The 18,428-nt window shown below is 42.3% G+C and overlaps 1 protein-coding gene across 2 annotated transcripts in view; it reads right to left on the minus strand.

The window, feature by feature from the left end:
- Positions 1 to 18,428, minus strand: part of crybg1a (crystallin beta-gamma domain containing 1a) — a 319,813-nt gene that overhangs the window by 135,347 nt on the left and 166,038 nt on the right. For both annotated transcript variants that reach the window (XM_041188918.1, XM_041188920.1), the window contains one exon: positions 15,205 to 17,429. In XM_041188918.1, coding sequence (XP_041044852.1) covers positions 15,205 to 17,429 — 2,225 coding nt within the window. The remainder of the gene's footprint in view (positions 1 to 15,204; positions 17,430 to 18,428) is intronic.

Genomic DNA, 18,428 nt, shown 5'->3' on the forward strand with positions numbered 1-18,428 from the left:
CGAGGGGTCAGTTCATCGTGTGAACTATGAGAAGGGTAGCGTAGAACTTCAAAACGACATAGACAAGTTGGTGGAATGGGCAGATAGGTGGGAGGCAAAGTTCAATGCCAAGAAATTAACTTTTGCAGAAAGAACATGGAGGGACAGCACAAAATAGGAGGCACAATTCTAAGCGGGGGTGCAGGAGCAGAGGGACCTGGGTGTAAATGTGCATAAGTCATTCAAAGTGGCAAAATAGGTTGAGAGCTCGGTCAATACAGCATACGGTATCCTGGGCTTTATTAATAGGGGCATAGAGTACAAGAGCAAGAAGTTTATGCTGGCCTTGTATAAGTCACGAGTTCGGTTGCAGCTGAAGTGTTGCATTCATTTCTAGGTGTTGCACTTTAGAAATGATATGAAGGCATTGGAAAGAGTGCAGAAAAGATTCACAAGAATGGTTCCAGCGATGAGGAACTTCAGTTATGAAGATAGATTGGAGAGGTTGGGACTGTTTTCCTCAGAGAAAATAAGGCTGAGAGGAGATTTGATAGAGGTATTCAAATTTTTTTTATTTTTTTATTCATTCACGGGATGTGGGTTTCACGGGTTAGCTTGCCAAGCCCACCTGATGCGGAAAAATTCTGCCCTATGTTGTGAATTCAACCAGGGATCAGGTTATTTTGGATCTGGTAATTTGTAACAAGGCAGGTTTAATAAATGATCTCAGAATAAAAGGTTCCCTGGGAAACAGTGAACATAACCTGATAGAATTTAGCAATCAGTTTGAGAGTGAGAAAGTTGGATCAGAAACAACCTGTGCTAAACTTAAATAAGGGTAATTATTAAGGAATGAAGGTAGAGTTGGCTGGGGTGGACTGGGAAAGGAGATTAGCAGAAAAGACAGTTGGTGAACAATGGCAGATGTTTAAGAAAATAGTTCATCACTCACAACAAAGGTATATCCCAGTGAGGAAGAAGCATTCTAGGAAGGGGATAACCCAACCATGGTTAACCAAGGAAGTTAAGGAGTGTATCAGATTGAAAGAAAAAACATACAATGTGGCAAAGATTAGTGGGAAGCCAGAGGATTGGGAAAGTTTTAAAAACCAGCAGAAGATGACCAAAAATAATAATAAAGAGGGGGAAAATCAACTTTGAGGGTAAACTAGCAAATAATATAAAAATGGACAATAAGAGCATCCTTAAATATATAAAAAGGAAGAGAGAGGCCAAAGTGAACATAGGCTTCTTAGAGAATGAGGCTAAGGAAATAATAATGGGGAACCAGGAAATGGTAGAGAAGTTGAATAAATACTTCGCATCTGTCTTCACGGTAGAAGACACTAATAGCATTCCAAGAATACTACATAATCAAGGGGCAAAAAGCAGGGAGGAAATAAATACAATAACTATCACGAGAGAAAAAGTACTAGGGAAACTAATGGGGCTAAAGGCCAATAACTCCCCTGAACCTGATGGGTTGCATCTTAGGACATTCAAGGAAATAGCTGCAGAGATAGTGGATGCACTGGTAGTAATCTTCTAAGAATCCTTAGATTCTTGAGAAGTCCCAAAGGATTGGAAAACTGCCAATGTAACACACTTATACAAAAATGGAGGGAGACAAAAAAACATGTAACTATAGGCCAGTTAGTTTAGCACCTGTCATTGGGAAAATGTTAGGGTCTATTATAAAGGATGCAATAGCAGAGCATTTAGAAGTGCATAACATAATCAAGCAGAGTGAGCATGGCTTCGTGAAGGGGGAGTCATGCCTGACAAATTTATTAAAACTCTTTGAGGAGGTAGAGCTGGGATAAAGATGGACATTTTTGGGATGGCAACCTGTAAATAGTTGAGTGCCACAGGGATCAGTGCTGGGGCCTCAATCACTTACAATATATATTAATGACTTAGATGAGGGGAGTGAATGTACTATCGCCAAGTTTGCAGATGATACAAAAATAGGTGGGAAGGCAAGTGGTGAGGATGACACAAAACATCTACAGAGGGATATAGTGCGGGGAAAACGTGAGATTATTTATTTTGGCAGGAATGGAGGAGTTGAATATTATTTACATGGAGAGAGACTGCAGAAAGCTGCAGCACAGAGGGATTTGGGATTCCTTGTGTATGAATCCTAAAAGGTTCAGCAGTTAATAGAGAAGATAAATGGAATGTTGGCCCTTATTTCAAAGGAAATGGAGCATAAAAATAGGGAAGTCTTGCCAAAACTACATAAGGCACAAATTAGACCACACCTAGAATATTGTGAACAATTTTGGTCCCCTTATCTAAGGAAAGATATACTTGCATTGGAGGCAGTCCAGAGAAGGTTCAACTAGGTTGAGCCCAGGTATGGGGGGATTTTCTTATAAGGAGAGGTTGAGTAGGTTGGCCCTGTACTCAATGGAATTTAGAAGAATGGCCCTTATTGAAACAAATAAGATTCTTAGAGGGCTTGACAGGGCAGATGCTGAGTGGTTGTTTACTCTTGTTGTAGATTCTAGGACCAGAGGGCATAATCTCAGAGTAAGGAGTCGCCCATTTAAGAGAGATGAGGAGGAATTTCTTCTTTCAGAGGGTACTGAACCTGTGGAGTTCTTTACCGCAGAGGGCTGTGGGGGCTGGGTCATTAAGTACATTCAAGGCTGAGATAGACAGATTTTTAATCAGTAAGGGAATCAAGGGATATGGTGAAAAGACAGGAGAGTGGAGTTGTGGATCATCAGATCAGCCATGATCTCATTGAATGGTGGAGCAAACTCAATGGGCCGAATGGCCACCTTCTGCTCCTGCATCTTACGGTCTTATGGAATGCACAGTATTAGTGTGGTGGAGACAGGTTCAACTGAAGCATTCAAAAGAGAATCAGACTGTTATTTGAAAAGAAGGAATGTGCAGTGTTATAAGGAGAGGGCAAGAGACTGGAACTAATTGGGTTGCTCATTCGGCAAGCTGGTGCAGACATGGTGGCCAAATGGCCTCCTTCTGCACTGTAACAATTCTATGATTCTGTGACTGGGGGGGGAGTAAGTTGTATAGTTACCCAGGAGTTGACTAGGACTTTTCTGTCTAACACTTCCTGGGTATCTATTTAAGTAAGTTAAGTCAGTACTGTCCAGTCTCCAACTCTAATTTGGAGTGGGAGCCTTTTTTGGAGGGTCCCAGGGTGCAAGGGAATTGCCCAATGGATTTTCAAACTTCCTGGGCAATTCCCATGGAGTCAGTGCATTGGGACTTCCAAGGGGTCCTGAAGTGCATCTTGGGTCGTACTTCCGTTCTCCAATGATCAGAGACCAGAAGATCTGGGCCATTGCAGCTCTAGAGAAAGGACAAAGGTGTCAATTCCCAGCTTACAATAACTAAGATGGTAAGGTGCCTGGGATTTGTATTCATGACAGAGATGTTAGACATAGAGCTGATCTCATCCAATCGTTTGTTAAAATAATTAAAGACATTGAACAAGAGATCAAAACTACGATCTTCTTATGTCAATTTTGCTGAAGAGCACAACACACTTGCTTACCGAGTCACAATGGAAAGATTCCCACCCCTTCCCCCTTCTTTACTGAAATATCTACCTGCTCTGCTAATACAGGAATTTAACCAGTGAATCCTTATCAACCTGTTTAATTCAAGGACATACCAGTCTGCATGTTTAAAAGGTTCTTATTCCCTTCTAACGTCTACTTCTATCAAATAAATATAAAGTTTAAAAGTTTCAATACATTGCCTGATGGTAAGCAAATGTGAAGATACTGAGACTGCAGCAACCTTCCAAAAGGCTGTCATTGTCATTATCAACATCAATAACAATATGTATTTAAATAGTGCCATTAACTGGAAAAATAGTGCAAAACTCTCCATTGAAGAATTATCAATCAAATGGATGCCAAGCCACAGAAGGACACATCAGAGAGAAGACCAAATGTTGAGGGGGTGGTTGTAGAGCTGGAGGAGGTTACAGAGAAAGGGAAGGATGAGGCTATGAAGAGATTTAAACTCAAAAATCAGAATGTTAAATTGGTGGACCAGGGGCCAGTTACAGATGGGCAGATAGGATAAGGACAGCAGTGTTTATGATGAGCTGAAATTTACAGAGTGTGGAGAGTGTTATGCTGGAGAGGGAGCATGGAATAGTCATGTCTTGAGGTAATAAATGCATGGATGGGGTTTCCAAAATAAATGTGTTGAGGGTGAGATAGGGCATGCATATTAGAGACAACACAGGTTCAGAAGTTTAGCTCAAGTTCAAATAGGATACAGAGGACGTGAACAGTATGAATCACTTTGGGACAGTGACAAAGGGGGAATGGTATTAGTACACAGGTTGACGTAGTTTATATGGATTTCAGCAAAGCCTTTGACAAGTCCCACATGGGAGACTTATAAAGAAGGCAAACGCACATGGGATACAGAGTAACTTGATAAGGTGGATTCAAAATTGGCTTAGGTATAGGAGACAGAGGGTGATGACAGAAGGCTGCTTTAGTGACTGGAATCCATTGTCCCGTAGTGTACCACAGGGATCTGTGCTCGGTCCCCTATTATTTGTCATTTATATAAACGACATAGATGACTATGTGGCGGGTAGGATTAGTAAGTTTGCAGATGACACAAAGATTGTTCAGGTGGTTAACAGTGAGGTTGAGTGTCTTGACCTACAGGAAGATATAGACAGGATGGTCAAATGGGCAGATAGGTGGCAGATGGAATTTAACCCTGAAAAGTGTGAGATGAGACACTTTGGAAGGAGTAATTTGACAAGGAAGTATTCAATGAACGGCATGACACTAGGAAGTTCTGAGAAACAAAGGGACCTTGGCTGTGTATCCATAGATCTCTGAAGGCAGAGGGGCATGTTAGTGGGGTGGTGAAAAAGACATATGGGACACTTGCCTTTATCAATCGAGGGATAGATTACAAAAGTGGGGAGGTCACGTTGGAGTTGTATAGAAGCTTGGTGAGGCCACAGTTGGAGTACTGTGTGTAGTTCTGGTCACCACATTATAGGAAGGATGTGATTGCACTGGAGGGGGTGCAGAGGAGATTCACCAGGATGTTGCTTGTGATGAAACATTTAGGTTATGAAGACAGGTTGGATAGACTTGTGTTGTTTTCGTTGGAGCAGAGAAGACTGAGGGGTGACCTGTTCAAGGTGTACAAGATTACGAAGGGCACGGACAGGGTGGATAGGGAGCAGCCGTTCCCCTTAGTTGAAGGGTTAGTCACGAGGGGACATACGTTCATGGTGAGGGATAGGAGGTTTAGGGGGAATGTGAGGAAAAACTTTTTTACCCAGAGGGTGGTGACTGTCTGGAATGCGCTGCCTGGCAGGGTGGTGGAGGCGGGTTGCCTCACATCCTTTAAAAAGTACCTGGATGAGCACTTGGCACGTCATAACATTCCAGGGTATGGGCCAAGTGCTGGTAAATGGGATTAGGTAGGTCGGTCAGGTCTTTCTCATGTGTCGGTGTAGACTCGATGGGCCGAAGGGCCTCTTCTGCATCGTGGGATTCTGTGATTCTGTTGTGGTGTTCCTCCAAAGAATGATGGATTTAATCTTCTCAAAGTCTAGCTGGATGAAACTGGCCCATCCAAGACTAGATGACAGTACGTAGCTGTTTCAAATATCACAACATCTTTGCATCAACTATCCTGTCTGGCTAAATTTTCAATATTTACTGAAATTCTTTAAATACAGAGTTTCTCTGTTCTTTGGAGGAGGAATCGACCAAGGCAGAAGCAAATGGCAGTCAGGCTGAACTAATTCACAGTGGATAATATGAGCATCCTACAAGGTGCAGAGGAAGGGAGCAGGTAGATGAGTTGGGGTTAAGTGCCTGGAATTCTTTCTAGTCATGTATTTCAATTATTGTGTATTTGAGTCTGTATGAATGCACCATCGTATGATTATAAGCATGGACTAATCAGATTACCAACCCAAAACAAGAAATCTGTAATAACAATTCCTCAGCAACTTCGCCTTTAGGCCAGCTTCTACCTCTTACCCAAAATCCACAAACAGGACTGTCCCGGCAGACCGATCATGTCAGCCTGTTCCTGCCCCACGGAACTCATTTTTTGCTATCTTGACTCCATTCTCTCTGCCCTTGTCCAGTCCATTCACACCTACAGCCACGATTCCTCTGACGCCCTACGTCATATCAACAATTTCCAGTTCCCAGGCCCCAACCGCCTCCTCTTCACCATGGACGTCCAATCCCTCTACACTTCCATCCCCCACCTGGATGGTCTGAGGGCTCTCTGCTTCTTCCTCAGACAGAAGCCCGGACAATCCCCATTCACCACTACTCTCCTCCGTCTGGCTGAACTTGTTCTCTCACTGAACAATTTCTCCTTAAACTCCCCTCACTTCCTCCAAATAAAAGGTGTGGCTATGGGTACTCGCATGGGCCCCAGTTATGCCTGTCTGTTTATGTGGAACATTCCTTGTTCCAGTCCTACTCCGGCCCCCTCCCACAACTCTTTCTCCGGTACATCGATGACTGCTTCGGTGCTGCTTCATGCTTTCATCTGGACCTGGAAAAATTTATTAATTTTGCTTCCAATTTCCACCCCTCCATCATTTTCACATGGTCCATCTCTGACACTTCCTTTCCCTTCCCTTCCTTGACCTCTCTGTCTCAATTTCTGGTGATAGACTGTCCAAGTCTATTCATTACAAGCCTATTGACTCCCACAGCTACCTTGACTACAGCTCCTCACACCCCGCTTCCTGTAAGGGCTCCATCCCATTCTCTCAGTTCCTTCGCCTCCATCACATCTGTTCTGATGATGCCACTTCCAAAAACAGTTCCTCTGACATGTCTTCCTTCTTACTTAACCGAGGTTATCCACCCACGGTTGTAGACAGGGCTTTCAACCATGTCTGGCCCATCTCCCACGCATCCGCCCTCACACCTTCCTCTCCCTTCCAGAACCATGATAGGGTCCCCCTTGTCCTCACTTATCACCCCACCAGCCTCCGTATTCAAAGGATCATCCTCCGCCATAGCCGCCAACTCCAGCATGATGCCAGTACCAAACACATCTTCCCTTCACCCCCCCGGCGGCATTTCGCAGGGATCATTCCCTCCAGGACACCCTGGTCCACTCCTCCATCACCCCCTACACCTCAACCCCCTCTGACAGCACCTTCCTATGCAATCACAGAAGGTGCAACACTGCCCCTTTACTTCCCCTCTCCTCACTGTCCAAGGGCCAAACACTCTTTTCAAGTGAAGCAGCATTTCACTTGCACTTCCCTCAATTTAGTCTACTGCATTCACTGCTCCCAAAACGGTTTCCTCTACATTGGAGAGACCAAACGCAGACTGGGTGACCGCTTTGCGGAACACCTTTGTTCTGTCCAAAAGCATGACCCAGACCACCCTGTTGCTTGCCATTTCAACACTTCACCCTGCTCTCATGCCCATGTCCGTCCTTGGCCTGCTGCAATGTTCCAGTGAAGCTCAACACAAACTGGCAGAACAGCACCTCATCTTCCAACTAGGCACTTTACAGCTTTCCGGGCTGAATATTGAGTTCAACAACTTTAGATCATGAACTCTCTCCTCCATCCCCACTCCCTTTCCGATTCACCTTTTTTCCAATAATTTATATAGATTTTTCTTTTCCCACCTATTTTAAATGTATTTCCATCCATTGTTTTTAGCCTATTTCAATCCCTTCCCCCCACCCCACCCCCACTAGGGCTATCTGTACCTTGCCCGTCCTGTTTACTACCCTTAATGTCACCTATTAGCGCATTTCTTAGCTAATATCACCACCTTCAACAACTCTTTGTCCTTTTGTCTATGACATCTTTTGGTTATTTCCACCTATCACTGGCCCTCTATCCAGCTCTACTTGTCCCACCCCCCCCCCCTTAAACCAGCTTATATTTCACTTCTCTTCTATTTTTCCTTAGTTCTGTTGAAGGGTCATACGGACTCGAAACGTTAACTGTATTCCTCTCCGCAGATGCTGTCAGATCTGCTGAGTTTTTCCAGGTATTTTATCTTTGTTTTTGTTTTGGATTTCCAGCATCCGCCGTTTTTTGCTTTATGACCTTTAGTCATAATAGCCAACCCAAAGCTATGAAACAGCTGTTAAGATCATTAGAATTTTTTTATTCTTTCATAGGTTTGGGCATCGCTGAAAAGGCCAGCATTTGTTGCCCATCCCAAATTGCCCTCGAGAAGATGGTGGTGAGCCACCTTCTTGAACTGCTGCAGTCCATCTGGTGCAGGTACATCCACAGTGCTTCTGGGGAGTGCCAGGATTTGATATTGCATCAGTGAAGGAATGGCGAAGTAGTTCCAACTCAGGGTGGTATGTGACTTGGAGGGGAACTTGCAGATGATGGTGTTCCAGTGCGTCTACTGCCCTTGTCCTTCTAGGTGGTAGATATTGTGGGTTTGGAAGGTGCTGTCAAAGAAGTCTTGCTGTAGTGCATCTTGCATATAGTACACACTTGTTGCCACTGTGCATCGGTGGTAGAGGGAGTGAATGTTGAAGTTGGTGGATGGAATGCCAATCAAGCAGGCTGGTTTGTCCTGAACAGTGTCGAGCTTCTTGAGTATTACTGGAGACACACTCAACCAGGCAAGTGAAGAATAGTCCATCACAGTCCTGACTTGTGTCTTGTAGATGGTTGACAGGTTTTGGGGAGTCAGGGGTAAATTATTTGCCTCAGAATTCCCAGCCTCTGACCTGTTCTTGTAGCCACAGTATTTATATGGCTGGTCTAATTCAATTTTTTTTACCAATAGTAATCCCCAGGATGTTTAGGGGAGATGGTTAGATTCACTCTTGGTGGAGATGGTCATTGCCTGGCATGTGTGCAAATGTTACTTGCCACTATCAGCCCAAGCCTTGTTGCACGTTGATATGGATGGCTTCAGTATCTGAGGAGCTGTGAATGGTGCTGAACATTGTGTAATCATTAGCAAATATCCTCACTTCTGACTTTATGATGGAAGAAAGGTCATTGATGAAGCAGCTAAAGATGATTGGGCCTAGGACACTACCCTGAGGAACTCCTGCAACAATGTCGTGGGACTGAGATGATTGGCGTCCAACAACCACAACCTTCTTCCCTTGTGCTAGGTATGACTCCAAGCAGTGTAGATTTTTCCTCCTGATTCCCACTGACTTCAATTTGCTAGGGCTCCGTGATGCCACATTCTACCACATGCTGCCTTGATGTCAAAGGCAGTCACTCTTAGCCATTTGGCCTATCGAGCCTGCTTCGCCATTCAATAAGATCATGGCTGATCTGATTGTGGCCTGAACACCACCTTCCTGCCTGTCCATCATAACTCTCAAATCCCCTGTAGATCAAAAGTTTGTCTAACTCAGCTTTGAATATATTCAATGACCCAGCCTCCACAGCTCTCTGGGTAGGAAATTGCAAAAGTTCATGACCCTCTAAGAAAAGAAATCCCTCCTCATCTCCATCTTAAATGGTAAACTCCTTATTTTTAAACTGTGGTTCCTAGTTCTAGACTATCCCATGAGGGGAACCATCCTCTCAGCATCTACTCTGTCAAGCCACCTCAGGATCTTATATTTTTCAATCAGAGCACCTCTCATTCTGCTAATTTCCAATGAGGATTGACCCTAAACTGCAAAGCCGTCCTTACTCTCTTCCTCTAAACCTAAGGCCCTGCCTATCTTACCTCTTGGTCGTTCCTTTTGGCTCAGCTTGCTCCCCACCCTGCTTTGATCTGTCATTTATGTTATCTAATCCTACTTTTCTGGATTTCAGTTTTGTTTAATAACTGAAAGTACCTTATCTTTTTAATATTTTATGTCAGTGAGCTTCCCCTTAACTGTTTCTTTATAGACTACAAAACTCAAAGAGTTCCAATTATTTCCTTACCTACTTTAAAGAATGAAAAACTTGTACTCATCCAGCGTATTTCATGTCCTAAAAATATCCCAAGGTGTATCACAGACAATTAATTACCTTTGCAAGTTGGGTCACTTGTTTTGTATGCTATGTAGCACTTGGTCTCAAAAAACTATGAGATAAATGACCTGATCTGTTTTTGTGGTGCTGATTGAGAAATAACAGAAGAACTCACGACACCTTCAAATAGTGCCATGGAATCTTCTACAGTACCTCAGTGAAGCTCCAGCCTAGGTTATGTGCTAGTCTCTGGAGTGAGACTTGAACCCGCCGAGTAAACGCTAATATTTATCTAATTATTCTGTGATCATGAGTTCCCGGATATTCTATTATTTTTGATTATGGGTGCCACCTTGATGTATCCCTAGAGTCAAAAATTATTTTATACCAAATCTACTCATACCAATTCTGATACTTCAATTTGTAAATTTCCTAGTTTATACACAGTTGATTTGAGTCACTCAAAACTACTGTATTTATAGAATTATTTACAAACTTCCTTCCGTACGCTATTGATACATAAAAATGCAAGATTAATCCTCCAAACATCACACACTGAACCAATGCAAATTTCTGTATGACCTCCAACACTAGAAGCAGAAAGTCTACAGTTTATTAGCTAACCTTCTCAGAAACAAAGCTCCGGTTCTGACCTGAATTTCAAAAATCCACTTCAGCAGGGTGATACTCCAAACTTCAGATTTACAACATCTGCTGTGTCCTGCTTTACATTAGCTGAAAGCAATATTTTGTTTTTCTACTATGCATGAATGCAAGTCGTTGTTGCTCTATCTTTAAAAAAAAGCACATCTCCTGACTTACCATGTGCATCACAACAGAATATCCACTATTCCATAAGACGACCATAAGACATAGGAGCAGAAAAAGGCCATTTGGCCCATCCATTCTACTCTGCCATTCAATGAGATCATGGCTGATCTGATAATCCTCAACTCCATTTTCCTGCCTTTTCCCTATAATCTTTGATTCCTTTAATGATTGAGCCTTGAATATAATTAACGACCCAGTCTCTGTAGCCCTCTGTGGTAAAGAATTCCACAGACGAACTCCCCTCTTCCTCCTCATCTTAAATGGATGCCCCCTTACTTTGAGATGATGCCCTCTGGTCCTAGACTCTCCCACAAGGGAAAACAACCTCTCAGCATCTACCCTGTCAAGCCCTGTAAGGATCTCATATGTTTCAATAGGGTCGCCTCTCATTCTTCTAAACTCCAATGAGTACAGGCCCAAACTACTTAACCTCTCCTCATAAGAAAATCCCTCCATACCCAGGATCAACCTACTGAACCTTCTCTAGACTGCCTCCAATGCCAGTATATATTCCCTTAGATAAGGGCATCAAAACTGTTCACAGTATTCTAGATGTGGCCTAAGTAGTGCCTCGTATAGTTTTAGCAAGACTTCCCTATTTTTATATTCCATTCCATTTGAAATAGAGGCCAACATTTAATTTACCTCCCCTATTATCTGTTGAACTTGAATGCTAGCTTTTTGGGATTTATGCATGAGGACCCCCAAATCCCTTTGTGCTGCAGCTTTCTGCAGTCTTTCTCCATGCAAATAATATTCAGCTCCTCTATTATTCCTGCCAAAGTGCATAACCTCACATTTTCCCACATTATATTCCATCTGCCATGTTTTTGCCCACTCACTTAACCTGTTTATAGCCCTCTGTAGGCTTTTTGTGTCATCCTCACCATTTGCCATCCAACCTATTGTTGTGTCATCCATAAACTTGGCAATAGTACATTCATTTCCCTCATCTAAATCATTATATATTATATTATATATTACTGATCCCTGTGGCACTCCACTTGTTACAGTTTGCCATCCTGAAAACTCCCCCCTTATCCCAACTCTCTGTCTTCTATTAGCTAGCCGGCCCTCTATCCATGTTAATACTCTACCACCAACACCATAGGCTCTTATTAAGTAACCTTATGTGCAGTACCTTATCGAATGCCTTTTGGAAATCTAAATATATTACATCTACTGATTCCCCTTTATCTGCTTGTTATCTTCTCAAAGAATTCTACTAAATTTGTCAGGCATGATTTCCCCTTCATGAAGCCATTCTGACTCTGCTTGATTATATTATGCATTTTTAAATGCTCTGCTACTGCATCCTTTATGATAGACTCTAACATTTTCCCAATGATGGATGGTAAGCTATCTTGCCTATGGTTACCTGTTTTTTTCTCCCTCCCTTCTTGAACAAGTGTGTTACATTGGCAGTTTTCCAATCCTCTGGGGCTTTTCTAGAATCTAAGGATTCTTGGAAGAATACTACCAGTGCATCCACTATCTCTGCAGCTACTTCCTTTAATATCCAGGATGCAACGCATCAGGTCCAGGGGACTTATCGGCCTTTAGCCCCATTAGTTTCCCTAGTACCTTTTCTCTAGTGGTAGTTATTGTATTTATTTCCTCCCTGCCTTTTTCCCCTTGATCATTGTGTTTTTGGAATGCTATTAGTGTCTTCTACCGTGAAGACTGATGCAAAGTATTTATTCAACTCCACTGCCATTTCCTGATTCCCCATTATTATTTCCCCAGCTTCATTCTCTATGGGGCCTATGTTCACTTTGGCCTCTCTCTTCCTTTTTATATATTTAAAGAAGCTCTTACTGTCCATTTTTATATTACTTGCTAGCTTACCCTCAAAGTTGATTTTCTCCCTTTTTTTTGGTCATCTTCTGTTGGTTTTTAAAACTTTCCCAATCCTCTGGCTTCCCACTAATCTTTGCCACATTGTGTGTTTTTTCTTTCAATTTGATACACTCCTTAACTTCCTTGGTTAACCATGGTTGGTTTATCCCCTTCCTAGAATCCTTCTTCCTCAGTGGGATATACCTTTGTTGTGAGTCATGAACTATTTTCATAAGTGTCTGCCATTATTCATCAACTGTCTTTTCTGCTAAACTCCTTTCTCAGTTCATTCCAGCCAACTCTGCCCTCATTCCATTCTAATTACCCTTATTTAAGTTTAGCACAGTTGTTTCTGACCCAAGTTTCTCACTCTCAAACTGAATGCTAAGTTCTACCATGTTATGGTTACTGTTTTCTGGGGGACCTTTTACTCTGAGATCATTTATTAAACCTGCCTCATTACACATTACCAGATCCAAAATATCCTGATCCCTGATTGGATCCACAACATATTGTTCTAGGAAACTGTCCCAAATACACTCTATGAATTCTGGCTCATGGACTACTCCCACCAGTGTCTTCTTCCCCTTGTTATCTTTTACCTTCACCCATATGGAGTCTACATCTTCTGACCCAAGATCATTTCTTGCTATTGTTCTTATTCCACTTTACACTAACATAGCTATCCCACCATCCTTCCCTTCCTGCCTGTCCTTTCGAAAAGTCACATGCCCCTGAATATTTAGTTCCCAACTTTGATCTTCTTGTAACCATGTCTCCATAAGGGCTATAAGATTGTACCCATTAACCTCTATTTGTGCCGTTAATTCATTTATTTTGTTCTGAATACTATGTCCATTTAAGTAAAGAGCCATTAATTTGCCTTTCAATCATTTTCCCCCCCTTTGACTCTATTTGCTGCTGTTTTTTTATGTTTGGACACACTGTCCCTTCCTGTCACACTCTGGGTGTCATTGCCTAAATAGCTACCCTGCAATGCTGTCAAATCCTTTTGCTTTGTGAGCCTACGTATCCCCTCTCCAGGACCCCTCTATTTTTAGTTTAACGCCCTCTCTACAGCCCTAGTTATTCGATTCACTGGAACATTGTTCCCAGCATGGTTCAAGTGAAGCCCATCCCACTGGAACAGCTCTCTTCTTCCCCAGTGCTGGTGCCCATGCCCCATGAACTGAAACCCATTCCTCCCACACCAATCGTTGAGCCACACCAATCGTTGAGCCACGCACTTAACTCCTTGACTTTATTTACCCTATGCCAGTTTGCCCGTGGCTCAGGTAGCAATCCTGAGGTTATTACCTTGGAGGTTCTGTTTTTTTTAATTTAGCTCCTAAGTATTCAAATTCTTTCAGCAGGGCCTCCTTTCTAATTTCTTTTACTTTATTGTGTTAAAAGTGTATGTAAAAAAGGCAGTCATTTTAAGTTTTAATTAATTATGGATCAATTAAATTTGTCAATGCAAGTTTATAAGTTCATCTAGAATATGGTAATTACAAGCATCTTTATAAACCTGTAAGCTTCTTGTCACCTACAACAATCAGAAATAATTGACCAGAGAATGTTCACATCAAAGATGCATTATGTCCTTAAAGGCACAGTAAATTTAAACACAGCTTAGCAACAGTCCAATGCATTGTGCTTGACATAGTGTGAGTGAGATGATAGCAGACCAGTTAATAATATGAAACATTGGATCACAAATGAATGCAGAAAACTGTGTCATTATTTGGACATAGCACATACATTTCTAAAACTCAATTCCCAAAAACCTACATATCCTATACTTGGCATTATGCAACACAGTAAATTCTCTACTGCATATAATACTACACATACATTAATACAACAATATGTAAACTAAAAATTGTTCCTTGAGCATGCATTCAGTGTAAAAAAAATTATTTGGCACTTTTAACATAAGTATCTAACAGCATTTAACAAAGGAGAAAAATTGAAAATGAACATCAGTAGAAGGTTAAACGAAGGCTTGGTGAGAGATGTAGATTCTGAAGAGGTTTTTTTTGAAAGAGGGATTGCAGCAAAACAGAGTAGATTAGAGAGAGAATTGCCGAGTGTAAGATAATTGAATGCTCATTAGAGTGTGTTGACATGGAAATGAACAACGAACTAGATTGGCAGGAGGGGCGTGAACTGGTGCACAACCAAAGGAGGTTGCAAAGGTAAGGACCAAAAACTGCATGCAGGAATCTGCAATTGAAAACTGATAACCATTAGTGGCTGGTAAGGACAGTGGTGCAAGGGAAGCTGAATAGTGTGACAAAAGAAGTAAGCAGTGGAGTTTGTGACAAGATGGAGCGCAAGAATTTGGCAAAGCTTGCACTTTAGAAGTTGAGCATGATGGTGATCAAGGATTAGATGAGAATTGCAAGAACATTGGGTTGGGTGGAGCAGACGCTGTCATGGAAATCAGGTTTGAAACTCAGCTCACAGGCCAAATGGAAGATCACACATCACTGAATTTAGTCCAAGGTGAGTAGCAGGGAAGCAGAGGATGGGATTGGGACTGGGATGTGGAAATTTTAGCAGGAGACTAACTTGATGGTTTTGGTATGTTGCCAAATGTGAATTAAAGACAAAAAGGATGCACTTACAGTCTTATTCTTGTGGTCACCGTGGAACATAGTTGTGAAGTAATTACATGATGGTCGTGACTTTCTCCTTCTAAGTCATTAATTTCCAGAGTTTTCAGTCTTCCAGAGTCAGCACTAGATTCTTGCTCCATCTGACTGTATGTAATGGAGCTTCCCATGTTTTGCTGATTACATTTTTGGCTAACTGAAGCAATAGCATTGTTCTGATCTGCAGAATCTAAAGCAACCATTTTTTCATCTAGCTCATCAGTAGTTGCACAGTATAAAGAAAAAATGAAATCCTTATTACTTGCAGAATCGTCAACAGCTCCAATACTTGCAACAACAAAGTTAGTATCAGAGTTTTCTGAAGCAATATGTTTTTCCACTTTTTGACCAGAACGTGAAGTGCTGCTGTGTGTCGCTGTGAAAGTTTCAGAACCACTGAACCCAGTCTCTGGGTTTGATGCCTTTTCCAAAGAACATTTCACTGGGGACTGTATTTTGTCACCTGAAGCTGGGCTGCAAGGCTCCTGTTGCGAGTTCTTTTTCCTTGATGTAATTGGCTTGGATATGTCTTGTGCAGACTTTTCACTGGATGGAAGAGACTTTGGCAATGTTTGATGAGGGACCAAAAGAGGGATGCTTTGTTCCGGTGAGGAAGCAGTTTTAACTGGAACCTCAGAGGACTGCTTATTGGAAGCTATTTCTTTCAATTCCTCTTCAACTGTGTTAGTATCTGCATTCCCAATTTCTCTATCAGACTGCTGATTAGATTTCAAGGACCGCCTCTTCCTTCCCTTTCTTTTACCACGTTTGGATTCTGAAGGAGATTTCTTATCCATTTCAATAGACTCTAGTGCTGAATTCAAATCGGTTTTTAAACTTGAAAACAAATCACTTGACTTTTCAGCCGTGTTTTTACAACTTACTACGTCAGTGCGAGTGTTGGTAACTGTTTTATCTGTATTTGATTCTGGTCCCACTACACCATTCTGATTTTCTCCTGATAGATTACTTGTTGTGAATTGTTCAACGTCATGTGAGATTGCTACACTTTCACCAATGCGAGGAACACCTCCTGTCTCCACAACCTGGCTTTTTTTAGTATCTGGTGTGAATGTGTCCTTCTTGGATGAATTCTGTTGCTTTTCCAAGGTAGATTCACACAATTTTTCAGGAATATTGTAATTTTCAGTTTCCTTTCCAAATCCTTGAACCACAGAATGGTTCAACTGGACAGTTCCCTCATTTTTCAAAGTATTTTCCAAAGCTTTTAGTTCCACACTAATATTGTTAATGAGCAATGAAACAGATGCTTCTGATGCTGTTGTATTTGAAATTTCTTTGATTTTAGGAGGATGAACATCAGTTTCAATAATCTCAGCCACTTGTTCAATCCTCACAGTCTCAGAAATTGGTAAAACACATTCCTTTATGGCTGGAATATCTACACAGTTAGCAATAGTTTCACAATCATATTGACCTTTGGCTAGCCTGTTAGTAGTTACAAATTCACTACCCTTTGTTTTTATAGCAATCTGGGGTGTGTTTTCATTGATAAAACAGGTATCAAGTTCACCAATTTCATGTTCCTTTACACTTCTGTCATCTGAGAGCAAACTTGCATCTGCACAGGCTGAAGATAATGAAGTATCCTCCTTATTTACCACCACGCTTTCAAATATATTTGACACATCGCCTATAACTGTGGTTACAAATTCCTTTGCTGGATTACTACTAACAGTCTTTGAAGCTAATTGTTCTCCAGTGCACTCAGGCACAGTTTGTTTTTCAGCTTCCCTGTGGATGTGCTGCAGATTGACATCAACCACTATGACATTCTTACTTGTTGACCTGTTTTTTTCAGCTGAACTCACAGGCAGCTCCGCTGGATTACCAACAGCTGGTAGCAGGCCTCTTTCCTCTGGGGAGCCCTGTGATATCTCTGTTAGATCTTTGTCAGCTGCTTTAATCTCCACCACTCCTTCCCTCCTGTGGTCTTCTGAAAATGACAATATTCCTGAATCAGGAGCTTCCCCCACAATCGTAGTCTCCCCTGAATAACATTCACTTGTCACGGGAGGACATTCCTCCACAGAATTGTTTTGCCTTAAAGATGCTGGAGATGCATTTTTTGAACTCTTTCTTCTAGTAGAACTGAAAAAATCTCCCAGGTAATCAAGCACTTGCTTCTTTTTGCCCTCTTCTGCCTTTCCAGAGCCTGGAAAACGAATATTCTGAAACTAAAAGAGAAAAACAAAAACAATTTGAGAGAATTCGCAACCCACAGGAAAATTCAGGTTTTGAGTACAGTATAAAATTTCAAACCATCTTCAAATATAATCTAGGCTAGAACCATGTACATCCAAAAAAAGCTTGACTTACCCAATTACGATAGTCGATAAGTAAACATAGAAAGTACGTTACTGTATTGTTAATTTATGGCAAGCGGCGGGTTATTACCTGGACTAGATTTTTTTTTGAATGAACGCCTTCCGAGGGGAAATTCTCCCCCGACCTAAGTTCTCGATGAGACTTACACAGAGCTCACAAAAGTCCCAACTCTTTCCTTCCCAATGTTTACAGTCCTGCCGGCGAATTGTGAAGCACGGCTAAGATACCGGAGAGATGGAGGAAAGGGGAAGCACTGCTGTCTCTGTGCCACGGCCCCAGATGTGTGCCGCGATCTCCAGGTGAGCACTGATGTCTCTGTGCCGCGAGCTCCAGGTGTGTGCCGCGAGTTCGACGTGAGCGCTACTGTCTCTGTGCCGCGAGCACCAGGTGAGCGCTACAGTCTCTGTGCCGCGAGCACCAGGTGAGCGCTACAGTCTCTGTGCAGCGAGCTCCAGGTGAGCGCTGCCGTCTCCGTACCTCGAGCTCCGGGTGAGAGCTGCTGTCTCGGTGCCGCGGCTCAGTCCAGGAGTCCGGCAGCTGGGAGTGGTGACGTGATGTTACGGGCCTAGCCAGCAAGGTAACGTGATAGCCACTAAGCGAGAAACAAAAAGGGAGCAGAAAAATTCTCAGAAAGGAAACAATGCAGGACTGTAATTTTGACGGCAGGCGGTGGCTAGATAAAACGGGCTGGATGTTGGCATTATTCATTATTAACTAAAGACGATGGAAGACTCCAAGTCTGATATTTTTAGATCGATAAGGGAACACGCCATAGATTGAATGATGAGTAACAAGCCAAAATTAGTTAACGACCTGATGAGAAGGGAACATGCTGCGAGCAGTGACCA

Source organism: Carcharodon carcharias, chromosome 5 (genome assembly GCF_017639515.1).
Source record: "Carcharodon carcharias isolate sCarCar2 chromosome 5, sCarCar2.pri, whole genome shotgun sequence".
NCBI lineage: Eukaryota > Metazoa > Chordata > Chondrichthyes > Lamniformes > Lamnidae > Carcharodon > Carcharodon carcharias.